The sequence below is a fragment of the Podarcis muralis genome, chromosome 11 (assembly GCF_964188315.1).
Source record: "Podarcis muralis chromosome 11, rPodMur119.hap1.1, whole genome shotgun sequence".
Taxonomy (NCBI): Eukaryota; Metazoa; Chordata; class Lepidosauria; order Squamata; family Lacertidae; genus Podarcis; species Podarcis muralis.
Genome location: NC_135665.1, coordinates 49,668,078 through 49,681,314, shown reverse-complemented (window position 1 = coordinate 49,681,314; position 13,237 = coordinate 49,668,078). Strand labels below are relative to the sequence as shown.

The 13,237-nt window shown below is 43.5% G+C and overlaps 1 protein-coding gene across 9 annotated transcripts in view; it reads right to left on the bottom strand.

Annotated features, from left to right (window-relative positions):
• Positions 1–5,738: 5,738 nt before the first annotated feature.
• Positions 5,739–13,237, bottom strand: part of RANBP3L (RAN binding protein 3 like) — a 43,523-nt gene continuing 36,024 nt past the window's right edge. For all 9 annotated transcript variants that reach the window (XR_003708923.2, XM_028749073.2, XM_077936418.1 and 6 more), the window contains one exon: positions 5,739–6,258. Coding sequence is in view for 8 of the 9 variants with exons in the window: in XM_028749073.2 (XP_028604906.2) it covers positions 6,215–6,258 (44 nt within the window). In the remaining variant the exon portion in view is untranslated. The remainder of the gene's footprint in view (positions 6,259–13,237) is intronic.

Genomic DNA, 13,237 nt, shown 5'->3' with positions numbered 1-13,237 from the left:
TCAGTTTAATTATATCTTCCATGGTATAAACAAAGCACACATTCAACAGCCCTGCTGGTGATTTAAAAGGTGACTAAATCTGGGGTGGATGAAAAATGCCACTTCACGATCTGAAAGGACAGAACAAATTGAAGCTGTAACTTGCCATAGTTACAGTGATAAAAAGAAAGTCTGCCAACATTCTGGAGCAAAGAGAAATGTATGCCATAGGTCATTTGCTCATAATTCTTTTAAAAACCGCCAACTGAAGTTAAACAAATATCAACCAAGCAAAGGTGGAGCTCAAAAAAGTGATCCGTTGGCTTAAAACCAAGGGGAGAAGATTGTTCAATTAACCTTCATTTTCTGTATCCCTGTGATCATCTATCTTAATGTTTTTTTTAAAAAGGAACACTTTCACATACTATTAAAACTGAAAGAGGAAGGAAATGGGATTACAGCAAGGAGGGAAAGAAAGTTTTAACCATTGGAATGCATAAGCAATATGTTGCTCTTTTTCAAAATTACCAAGAGCATTCTTAGAGCCAGCTGATGAGCTGGTGGATATGGGACAAGTGTTGCTCAGTAGCCGGGCAGGTGACAGGTTTTATACTACTGGAGGCCTCCAGTACAGCCATACTCTGCCAGAGTTTGGAACCCAAGCAGAAGCATATTAGTGGTGCATCAAAGGAACATAAGAAGCTGTCTTGTACAGTGGTACCTCGGGTTACATACGCTTCAGGTTACATACGCTTCAGGTTACAGACTCCGCTAACCCAGAAATAGTACCTCGGGTTAATAACTTTGCTTCAGGATGAGAACAGAAATCATGCTCCGGTGGCACGGTGGCAGCAGGAGGCCCCATTAGCTAAAAGGGTGCTTCAGGTTAAGAACAGTTTCAGGTTAAGTACGGACCTCCAGAACAAATTATGTACTTAACCAGAGGTACCACTGTATTGTTATACATTGGGTTTACCGTATATCCCATCTTCTGCAAGGAGCCCGGGGCAGCAAACAGATACACAATTTAAAAACAAAAACATTCTAAAACAGTTAAAGCACTCTTTAAAAAACCAATTACAATTAAAGACATCAACAAGTAGTTACAGATGAAAACTTTATTCCACCCAATGATCTTGGGGTTGCCAGGAAAAGTATTCTTCAGCCACCAACTGATGGCTGAAAGTTAATACAGCAGTAGAGACAGGTGAACCTCACTAAGGAGGGTCTATTGAGGAAGGACATTTTTTAGGAATAGTGGCTAAAATAGTGACTCGGACATCTGGTCCACCTAGTTCAGTATTATCTACACCAGGGTTGGTAAACTTCTCAGCCTGAGGTGGTGAGAGAGGAAGCACCCTCACGGGTCACTTTGACAATTTAGGAAGTTCAGGGGGAACCACATACAATGTTTAAAATGATGTATTGCAGAAGATAGACATGCTATACTTTATTGAAAATAAAAGCCAAGGCTTAATTTTGTCACTGTTATTTTTTATTGTTCTGTTTATTATATAATAATATCCAAAACACAGCATATGGAGTATTTTCCTAACTTCTTGTATATGAATAATAGTATATGTTACCTTTTTAAAGACCTTCATAACAATGCAATAGTACTAAAGCAGCACTTTTAAAAAAAGTATAAGATGGTCAAGAATAAAAGCTGATCCCTTTCATGTAGGGACCTTTCAGCATAGTATTTTAACTTTTCCCATATAGTTAAAGTGTGGGGGCAAGTAGTAAAATATTTGCATTCCGCTGCAACCAGTACAAGTAGATTATTCAATGTTAACCTGCACTGATTTATTAGTAGGCTTCAGTGAGAAAATAACATGTATTTGGAACTAGGGATGCACAGACCCATTAAAGTCCAGTCTATCCCAGTTCTGCATGGGTACAAGGCCATTTCCATCTTCTCAAACCACCTTGTAACGAAATCTGCTGAACTGCAGTTTCAGAAGTGCACTCATTATCTGATCCAAGTTACAGTCTGCCCAAAATGAATTACACGAGTTCAGTCAATTTCTGGAAGTAAGTGCAATTAAAATCTATAAGACCAACTTTAGGTAAAAGTGCATGTGTTTATTATTGAAATATTTTATTTAGGGACTAGAAATTTGTTAAGAGTCCTATTCCTGGACTCTGATTGGTAGCTTAACAAATCCTGAATTGGGCTGAGAGTGCAGTGGAGACGCAGTTGAGAGACAGATTTGATGGAACATATCCTCAATATGACTGGTTACGAAATAAACAGACTTGTGCTTTGCAAACATGGTTTATGGCTTTGAGTTTTGATAGGAACTGTTCAAAAACTGTTCTGGAATTAATCTGCTTGTTATGGATGGCAGCTTAGGCAGAAGCGACATAATGGTATGATCTAGCTGGGCTTTGCTTTTGCTATGTTTGATCATCCATATACAGTACACATCCTAAAACTGTGGACCGCCTTTACAATTTGATAGTTGTGTTCTCCTTGTCAGTTTGGGGGTGATAAGAGTAGAGTTCTTGTGGAAACTTAACAGCACTTAAGTCTTGCCAATATTATTTTTGGCCAAATATTTATTAAGCAAACATTTTTTGACGAAGCACAAATAAAAAGTTTGTTTGAAAACACGTGTAACTTGATTGCCATTGTGGGTGCTGGCAGGAGGCTCTTCTCTCAACTATCCTACAGAAAGCGTGATTTGAAAAAGTAATGTTTGATGAAGAAAGTATTGCTCATGGTGCAGGAGCGTCTTCTCTGACAACCCACCCTCCTTTCTAAATCTTTAATTTGTTGGAGGTAGATTACCTATAAGTTATCAAGAAGAGGTCAACAAAATTAACTGATTGTGTCTACATAATATAGTGGAGTGAGCTGATTGTGGCAGAGCTGGGTTATGAATTTGCTAGTTATTCTTGAGCAAGTCACTCACTGTTAGATGTATGGGTTGTGTTAGCACCTGATAAGGCTGTATAGGACTCAAGACCCATAGATGGTTCAAGGGCTTTGCCCCTGTGCACCTAACATCATGCTCTTCTGATTTCCCCCTAACAGTTGCATGAGCCACTTGTCCTTTTTATACAGGATGCCTAGAGCAAATTATCCAAGACGAGAGGCTAGCAGGGAAGGTGGATTAAGGATGACTAAAGCGTGAAGTAAACAGTGCAGTCTTTCCGAGGTGGGCACCCATTGTCTGGACTCAGGCCACTTTCTTATTTTTAATAGGATTGCATATAGTTGAACTATGGAACTTACTGCCACAAGATGTAGTGATTTTGCTGGAGAACGCAGGTGGGGACAGTGCTCTTCTGCTTGGGTCCCGTTTGTGGGTTTCTCATAGGCATCTGGTTGGCCACTGTGAGAACAGGATGCAGGAGTAGATGGACCACTGCCAAGAGGCTGTTCTATGTTCTTAAATGATGGTCACCCAACTTGGATGGCTTTAAAAAGATTTATAAAATTTCATGGAAGATAGGGTTGTTGACAACAACTAGTTGTGAATCATGGCTGTGTACTACTTCCATTTCTAAGACGGCTTCCCCTGTTCCTATGTATATCAGTGGGTAGAATCACAGAATCATAGAATTGCAGAGTTCGAAGGCAACACATGGGTCTTCTAGTCTAACCCCCTGTGATGCAGGAATCTTTTGCCCAATGTGGGGCTCAAATCCACAATCCTGAGTGTCTCATGCTCTACCAACTGAGCTATCCCAGTGGCTGGGAAGCATGACTGTGGCCAGTGGCGTAGCGTGGGGGGTGCAGGGGGGCCGGCCGCACCGGGCACAACATCTGGGGGGGCGCGCTCGCACTCGCAGCTCTCTGCCCCTACCTGGCAGGGGCGCAAATTACTTGCCTTGCCCCGGGTGCTGACAACCCACGCTACGCCACTGACTGTGGCACCCATAACCAGCTTGCACGCATCTTACATTCCTATGAATAGCAGCCTCAATTCCTCATACAGCATGGATGATATTGGGGTTGCAATCCTGAACACATTTAACGAACACAGTGGGATCTACTTCCAAGTCAAGAGGAAAAGGGTTGCCCTGCATGAAGCACTTTATATATGAAAGGTGTCCACAAACAGGAAATGCAGATGCCCAAGAAAACCATGGCTCATTTAGAAACGCACAAAGAGCACAGCCCTGGACATATTTCTTCCAAAAACACACAGCAACTTGTGGAATTATGGATACCAATACGAGCTTTGGGAATACTCTTTGGACTGTTGCATGTGCTAGGCTGACAGATACAGCCTTCGCAAACAAAAACTAGCTTTTAAGTGTTCATGTAGTTAATAATGAAGCTTTTACCTTTGGGCAGCAGGATATCCCTCGCATCAGGCAAAGTTTTCAGCAGGATTTCAGAATCATTTTTGATGTGTTCCTTTGCATTGGAAAAATATTTAACTGTCTACATATTTAATAATGGCAAATGGGTGCGTTGGCAAACATTTCTGCCTCGTTTCTTGCTGGTTTTGAAAGCTTGAGGTAGGATTTTCAGGAAATGGTATTTATGCAAAATCTGGCCTCTGCTGTGTGAGAAAAGGTTACAATGTCTGGGGCTTTTTGGATGAGAAAAAGGCAAATCCGGGGTGTGGGGCATGAGGTATAAAGTGTGTAAGATTATATGCATGGCATGGAAAAAACAGACAAAATATTTTCTCCCTCTAATAATATGAAAACTCAGAATTATCCAGTGGATTCAGGTGTAAGACATGGTTCGCACATAACACTAAGGTAAAGGTAAAGGGACCCCTGACCAGTCATGACCGACTCTGGGGTTGCGGCACTCATCTCACTTTATTGGCCCAGGGAGCCGGCGTACAGCTTCTGGGTCATGTGGCCAGCATGACTAAGCCGCTTCTGGCGAACCAGAGCAGCGCACGGAAACGCCGTTTACCTTCCCACTGGAGTGGTACCTATTTATCTACTTGCACTTTGACGTGCTTTCGAATTGCTAGGTTGGCAGGAGCAGGGACCGAGCAACGGGAGCTCACCCCATCACAGGGATTTGAACCGCCGATCTTCTGATTGGCAAGTCCTAGGCTCTGTGGTTTAACCCACAGTGTCACCCGCATCCCGAGTGCCACATCTTAATAAACCATCAGTTTAGCCTTATGACCGAACCAGGGTGAACACCACTTGCCAGAGAATAACAACAGGAGTGCTTATATACTGCTTATGGGCTTTCCATAGGCATCTGATTGGCTGTTGTGGGAAGCAAGATAGATAGGCTGGCTAGAGAGGTCTTCGGTCTGATTCTGTACGGCCCTTCTTACATTTTTAATCCATGGCATGCAAGATATGTATACCTCCTTATATGGTTACATATCTAAGGAAACAAAATGGCAATTAAGTGCAACTGTTGCTTAATTGTTGCTGGCTAATTTGCAAGCTTGTAGCATAATCCAGTGCTCAGATTAGTTACTTTTCTTTTATACAAAATTATTTTAGAGATTTTTGGCCCATTCCAGAACAGGCTGCTATCCTCCCTAGTTAAAAAAAAAAAAGTTCCCAGAGCAAAAGTTTTGGTTACATGGGGGTTCCCTACGTAATAGGAGGTTTGTTGTTGTGCATACATTACTTGGTTGCTGAATGCACACACACCCCCGCGCCCCACATACACACACACCAGATTTGTGCACATAGCACAACCAATTGCAAACAACTATTTGTACATTCATATTCTATTTTTCTGGATCGGGAAAGTTCCCTAAAATAGCTTACCATGCCGAAAACTTCGCACAAATATCAGCTGCTGAATACTATGCTGTGACTGCTAAGAAAAACATTTATTATATAGCTGTACTCATAATAGATTTTTGTGGACAGTCATTGTGTAGATAAATCTATGTGGAATTAACGCAGTCAGTAACTCATGGATAAATGATGGATTCCATCAATATGATGAAAGAACTTCAATTAGGATTCTCTTTTTCTTTTAAATTGTCCTTAAAGATCATTTGTTCAAAAAACTGAAGTCTTTTTATTTAAAAAATTCTTAAAGAGCTGGGGCCATTCTCTAATTCCTGTATAAGTAAAAGGAAGGACGACTGGAACCCATAAAGTGCTTGTTTCATGTATCCTCTGTGTGCTAAGTCAACCCTGAAATGTTTTTGCCCCTTAGTCATACAAAAAGTGTGCAGAATTTCCTCACGCTGATGTCGTAAGAGCTTCTAGGGTATTTTTTCTTTTTTAAAAGAAGTTTCTGGGTTGTTTTTTTACTTTGATTGGAGGTAGCAAGTTGTCACGAACAGACCACAGGCTGTCGGCGAATCCACTGAGAATGATCTGGAGAAGAATGGAAAGCGATTGGTTACTTCCATGGTAAGCGATTGGTACCACATGTCATCTATATGTGCTTGGAGACTTCAGGAGCTTGTGCTTATGCAGCCCAAACAGCACCACTGATTCATGAGAGAGAAGGACAAGTACACTGGGGGATAATCTCAAGATAACCACAAGTACCAAAATAATCTGCAAAGATTGTTTCTTTAAACCAAACCATCCCCACAGTGGTTTGGAATGTGGCTTGGAATGTGCGCAAGAACAGGTTCTTCCTGACCTCAGCTGTTGAGAGAAAAGAAGAAGAATTTGGATTTGATATCCCACTTTATCACTACACGAAGGAGTCTCAAAGCGGCTAACATTCTCCTTTCCCTTCCTCCCCCACAACAAACACTCTGTGAGGTGAGTGAGGCTGAGAGACTTCAGAGAAGTGTGACTAGCCCAAGGTCATCCAGCAGCTGCATGTGGAGGAGCGGGGAAGCGAACCCAGTTCACCAGATTATGAGTCTACTGCTCTTAACCACTACACCACACAGGCTCTTAATTTGTGCAGAACATGGTGATATCTATCTATCTATCATCTATCTATCTATCATCTATCTATCTATCTATCTATCATCTATCTATCTATCTATCTATCTCTATCATCTATCTATCTATCTATCTATCTATCTATCTATCTATCTATCTATCATCTATCTATCTATCATCTATTGAGTCACACTGACTCATAGTCAACCCTTCAGGAGCCACATGTTAAAGTGGGCATGACTGAAATGTAAAAAAGCAATTGAAGATTGATGGTTTTCTTATTTATATATATTTTTTAAAATGGACAAATGGCACCATCCCCAAAACTACGAAGAGAACTTATTCATAACTTGTGACATACATTTCCGACAATGAAATAAACATGCAAATAAACAGCTACGAGGTTCATTCCTCAAGATGTAGTGATCTTTACAGACTTGGATGGCTTTGAAAATGAGGTTAGATAAATTAATGAAGGATAAGGCTATTATTGGGACGCGGGTGGCGCTGTGGGTTAAACCATAGAGCCCTAGGACTTGCCTATCAGAAGGCCGGCGGTTCAAATCCCCGCCACGGGGTGAGCTCCCGTTGCTCGGTCCCTGCTCCTGCCAACCTAGCAGTTCGAAAGCACGTCAAAGTGCAAGTAGATAAATAAGTACTGCTCCGGCGGGAAGGTAAACGGCGTTTCCGTGCGCTGCTCTGGTTCGCCTGACCCGGAAGCTGTACACCGGCTCCCTCAGCCAATAAAGTGAGATGAGTGCCACAACCCCAGAGTCGGCCACGACTGGACCTAATGATCAGGGGTCCCTTTACCCTTTACCTTTAAGGCTATTATTGGCGACTAGCCAAAGGTGGCTGTGTACCACCTGCAGTGTTGTAAGCAATATACTCCTGAAAAATACCACCTCCTGGGAATCACAAGTGAAAAGAGCGCTATTGCACTCAGGGTTGGCTTGTGGATTTCCCATGGGCCTCTGGTTGGCCACTGTGATAACAGGATGCTTAGCTAGACGGGACTTGTTTTGATTCATCAGGGTTCTTTTTATGCTCAGGTGAAGGAAAGCTAATTTTGAAGGATGAGCTGATTAATCATTTTTAGCACAGCCTAAGCCCTAAGGGATCGATTTATTGAAAGAAAGCAAATAGAATTGCATAGAGTATGTCTGTATCTAATAAGATGTTTCAACTGATGCCAACGTTTCGTGGAAGGGAAAGTTTCCAGCCACGTCACTGAAATAAAATGCTAACTTGAGTCCACTGCTTTCAGTGGATCTACTCTGACCATAACTTCACGATATTGGTTGAAATCAGGACATAAAGAAAAATGAAGTGCAAGGAGTCATTTATCTGCAGGGAATTTTCTTTTTCTTTAATGCCATCAGCCTTACATGAAGTGTGGAGTTACTGATTATGCTTTTCAGGAAGAGTGTTTCATAAACAAGTGCATTGCTCTGGTTATTTTTTCCTGTGGGAACCTAGCAATGGGGGGAAAATATAGATAAGCTTTTCATTGGTCAGCATACAGAAGCTGTTATATATGACTATTTTCAGATTAATGGAACTTTCCTGCATATCACAGTGCAGCCCGGTTGAAGCTATCTATTTAATAAAGCTATTTATTATTTATCCTTTTCTCTAGTTTACAACCTTTGCAGCCAAGTCTCCACCAGAAGGAGGAGGAGTTTGGATTTGATATTCCGCTTTATCACTACCCAAAGGAGTCTCAAAGTGGCTAACATTCTCCTTTCCCTTCCTCCCCCACAACAAACACTCTGTGAGGTGAGTGGGGCTGAGAGACTTCAGAGAAGTGTGACTAGCCTAAGGTCACCCAGCAGCTGCATGTGGAGGAACAGGGAATTGAACCCAGTTCACCAGATTAACAACTCACTTCCACCATTAACTTAAAAGTGGCTCAATCCTCAATCCCATACATTTTTACTATGCACAGTGTGCATAGGATTGCAACTTTAGTTTGACTGGCATCAGAAATAAGGCTGCCAACCAATCAGAAGAAAGAGGCCCAGCTGGGATTTTGCTAGTTGCCAGAAAAGAAAGGGGGCGGTGCCAGAAATGGCAGAACTCTGGCACAGTCCTGCCTGAAACGACAGGGTTTCATTCCATCATAGACCTGAGTCCCTGGATGTCATCATTAGGGAAGTTTAGAGAAGATTTTAATGTGTGACATTTAAATGTATTTTTAATCTTTGTTGGAAGCCTCCCAGAAAGGCTGGGGAAACCCAGTCGGATGGGCAGGGTACAAATAAATTTATTATTATTATTATTATTATTATTATTATTATTATTATTAGAGCCCCCCAGGTACCAGAATGTTTTTTTAATCTCAAGTTATCAGCTGCAGCCACAGGGTTTCATGCTCACACATCTGCTGCTATGCTCACAGAACAACTTTGTTTTCAATTTTATCAGTGGTCTATTATGATTTATGTTATAGTTGCATTTTTACTTTATTTTTTTCTGGTCCTTTATTAAAAATAAGTGTAATAAAACTTCTGGCAAACTAGAGCAGCGCACGGAAACGGTACCTATTTATCTACTTGCACTTTGACGTGCTTTCGAACTGCTAGGTTGGCAGAAGCAGGGACCGAGCAACGGAAGCTCACCCCATCACGGGGATTCGAACCGCCAACGTTCTGATCGGCAAGCCCTAGGCTCTGTGGTTTAACCCACAGTGCCACCCACATCAGCACTACAGCTCTATAATTCTATTATTGTAGTAACAGAACTCAGTTCTCTGTATGCTAGCCCTTAGGTAGCCTAAACAGGACCATCCATACACAAGAGGGATATTTCAGCAAGCTCAAGGGAAACCAAAGTTATATAATGGTACAAAATGTTTAGGAAAAAAACCCTGGGGTGTAAGAGCTAAATAACCCAATAATGGTTGAACATGCTGAATGGATACGGAATGCAGACTGACCAGGAGGAAGGGGCGAAAAATGGAAAACCAGGAGTATCCTGAACAGGAGGATTTCACACTGCAACATTTTGTTGCAGATCTCCCTTGCCTATAACCTACAGATATATAACATAAAACAAGATCCGGATATAATCGAGGACAATAATAGTGTATCTTTGTGAATGGAGCAATGAGCAGGAGTATAGACTGTTGGGGCTTGTAAGCAGGCAAACTTTCCAGACTGGAACAAAGGAATGCTTGAGAACAAAGCGAAGAGGAATTCTGAGCGCTCCAAGCATGTTGAACATTCTCGCCTCCCAGTTTTTCAAAGGCTTCATTCATCTCTTACCTCTCTCTCTCTCTCTTTGTATTACTTTTAGATCAGTAGTGGTTGTTTGTGCACTTCCAGGTGGTGCCCAAAGCACTTTAATAAAGAAAAAAAAGAGTAAGAGCTTTCTTTGAAGTTTCCTGCCACATGCTGAAGAGGAAGGGGCTTTTTTCTGTTTAATTTTAAAATGAAACAGCTTGCCTTGTCAGCAGCACAAACAGCTGCTGTGGAAACCTTAGAGAAAACCCTGACTCTTTTTGTTCACGAACAAAAACAATCCCAAATATAAACACAGATAGCTTCGGCAGATCGTAACCAAGGAGCTGAGTTTTAATTTGGAAGGATTTAAATTATCATCTCATGTGGTGCTTCTTTTAGCTATAAACCAAAAGAAAATGTGGTGGTCCACAAACTTAGAAAATAGCCCTTACTAAACTAATGTTTCCACTCAGATGTACAATTATGAGACATCAATATGAGAGGCATCCTCAGAACTCATTCACTGGCTTACTCCCCAATGTGATATATGCTTTCACTTGCAAACAATGCCATTCTTCCGTCTACAAGTCATTCTCAACAATAAAAATGACTTCTATCAGAAGTAAGGGTGGGAATATTTAGTCTCCCAGGATATTCTGCTGGTAGCCAGCAGGTCACATTATCTAGCGAAGGAACTTCAAAGCGACACTCCTGCATGACATTGCTAAACTAGAATTTATGGATACATTTGATTCTATTTGTTCAGGACCCAAGCCAGACAATGGTTGGCTTTCCCACTACAGATGTTAAGAATAGCAAAGGTAGGATGATTACTGTTGTGTACGTTCACTGTGCTTATTGTGTACAGTAAATATTTATTATATTTATTATATATTTATTATATATTATATTATTTATATTACATGTATGGGTTTCTCTGTCCCCCCTAACCCCACAATGTTATCATCAAATTAATTTTAGGTTGTTGGTTAGTCTGAGCAACACTGACTAGCTTAGCACCACCCAATAAATTTCATGGCTGTGTGGGGATTTGAATCTGGGTCGCCCCAATCCTAGTACAATATTGCAGTGTTTCCCAACCTTTTTTGGGCAAAGGCACACTTGTTTCATGAAAAAAATATCGAGGCACACCACTATTAGAAAATGTTTAAAAAATTAACTCTGTGCCTATATTGACTACAGTGGTGCCTCGCAAGACGAAATTAATTCGTTCCGCAAGTCTCTTCCTCTTGCGAGTTTTTCGTCTTGCGATGCACGGTTTCCCATAGGAATGCATTGAAAATCAATTAATGCGTTCCTAGGGAAACCGCCTTCAGACCAGGTCCGGGGACAGTCTGTCCCCCGACCTCTTCTGAAGGCTGGCGGGGGGCGAAAGTCTTTGCTCCCCCCCTGCCTTCAAAAGCTGTCCGCCCAGGCTTCGCGGACCTCTCCGCAAGCAGCAAGCTGCCGCTGCTTGCGGAGAGTTGCCAGCATGCCGAAGCCTGGGCGCGCCGAGATCAGCGTGCCCAGGCTTCGTGGACCTCTCCGCAAGCAGCGGCAGTGCTGCCGCTGCTTGCGGAGAGATGCCGGCATGCCGAAGCCTGGGCGCGCCGAGATCAGCGCGCCCAGGCTTCGCGGACCTCTCCGCAAGCAGCGGCAGCGCTGCCGCTGCTTGCGGAGAGATGCCGGCATGCCGAAGCCTGGGCGCGCCAAGATCAGCGCGCCCAGGCTTCGCGGACCTCTCCGCAAGCAGCGGCAGCGCTGCCGCTGCTTGCGGAGAGATGCCGGCATGCTGAAACCTGGGCGCGCCGAGATCGGCGCGCTCAGGCTTCGCGGACCTCTCCGCAAGCAGCGGCAGCGCTGCCGCTGCTTGCGGAGAGATGCCGGCATGCCGAAGCCTAGGCGCGCCGAGATTAGCGCGCCCAGGCTTCGCGGACCTCTCCGCAAGCAGCGGCAGCGCTGCCGCCCGGCATCGGGGCATGGTCCTATGTGGGCATGGCCTATGTGGGGCACGTTACAGTCCCGTGACGTCAGCGCCACGCAGGCAGCCAGGCAGGCAGACGGCGAGAGCCCCGCGCTGGGCGGCCTCTCCTCGCCGCCGCTGCCCCGCCTCTCGTCGCCCGACTCGCCCGCCTCCCTCCCACGGCACACCAGGCAACGTCTCGCGGCACACTAGTGTGCCGCGGAACACCGGTTGGGAAACACTGCAATATTGTATCCACTGTTGCACACTTGCTTTCTATTTAGCATTTTGGCTTCATTCTACAAAAGCTTATTTCCCAAGATATCTGGTCAGCTTTTCAGGTGTCTCAGCACTCTTGCCATTTTTGAGGCAACAGCCTAACACACCTGCCCCTCTGGAAGTTGGACAAAAGATTTCCAAACAACTTATCCATTTTGGCTACCAAAGCATGTGCCTGAATAAAGTCTGGGAAAATACAGAGATGTCTTCCAAAGGCATTACAGGCATGTAGTAGCTGGGCAAACAGCCTGGAAGAGCCACTGAGAAGGGAAGAGAAGCTGAAGCAGTACCCACCCATTTCTTCCAGTATACCTGAAAGAGCATCTCCACCCCCATTGTTCAGCCCGGAAACTGAGATCCAGTGCCGAGGGCCTTCTGGCGGTTCCCTCCCTGCTAGAAGTGAGGTTACAGGGAACCAGGCAGAGGGCCTTCTCAGTAGTGGTGCCCATCCTATGGAATGCCCTCCCATCTGATGTCAAGGAAATAAACAACTATCTGACTTTTAGAAGAAATCTGAAGGCAGCCCTGTTTAGGGAAGTTTTTAATGTTTGAAGTTTTATTCTGTTTTTAGTGTTCTGTTGGAGGCTGCCCAGAGTGGCAGGAGAAACCCAGCCAGATAGGGTATAAATATTATTATTATTATTATTATTATTATTATTATTATTATTATTATTAGCCCCTTTTCAAACTGCAAAAAGAACATCATACATTAAATCAGAGCCATGTAAACTTGCCCTGATAACAGTATGTGTGGAGTTGCAAGAGTGACACTCGATGACTCCACTGCCCCTCTTTATCTACAGAAGTGTTTTTTTTAAATCTCTAGCTAATGAATAAGAGACGCGGGTGGCGCTGTGGGTTAAACCACAGAGTCTAGGACTTGCCGATCAGAAGGTCGGTGGTTCGAATCCCCACAACGGGGTGAGCTCCCGTTGCTTGGTCCCTGCTCCTGCCAACCTAGCAGTTCAAAAGCATGTCAAAGTGC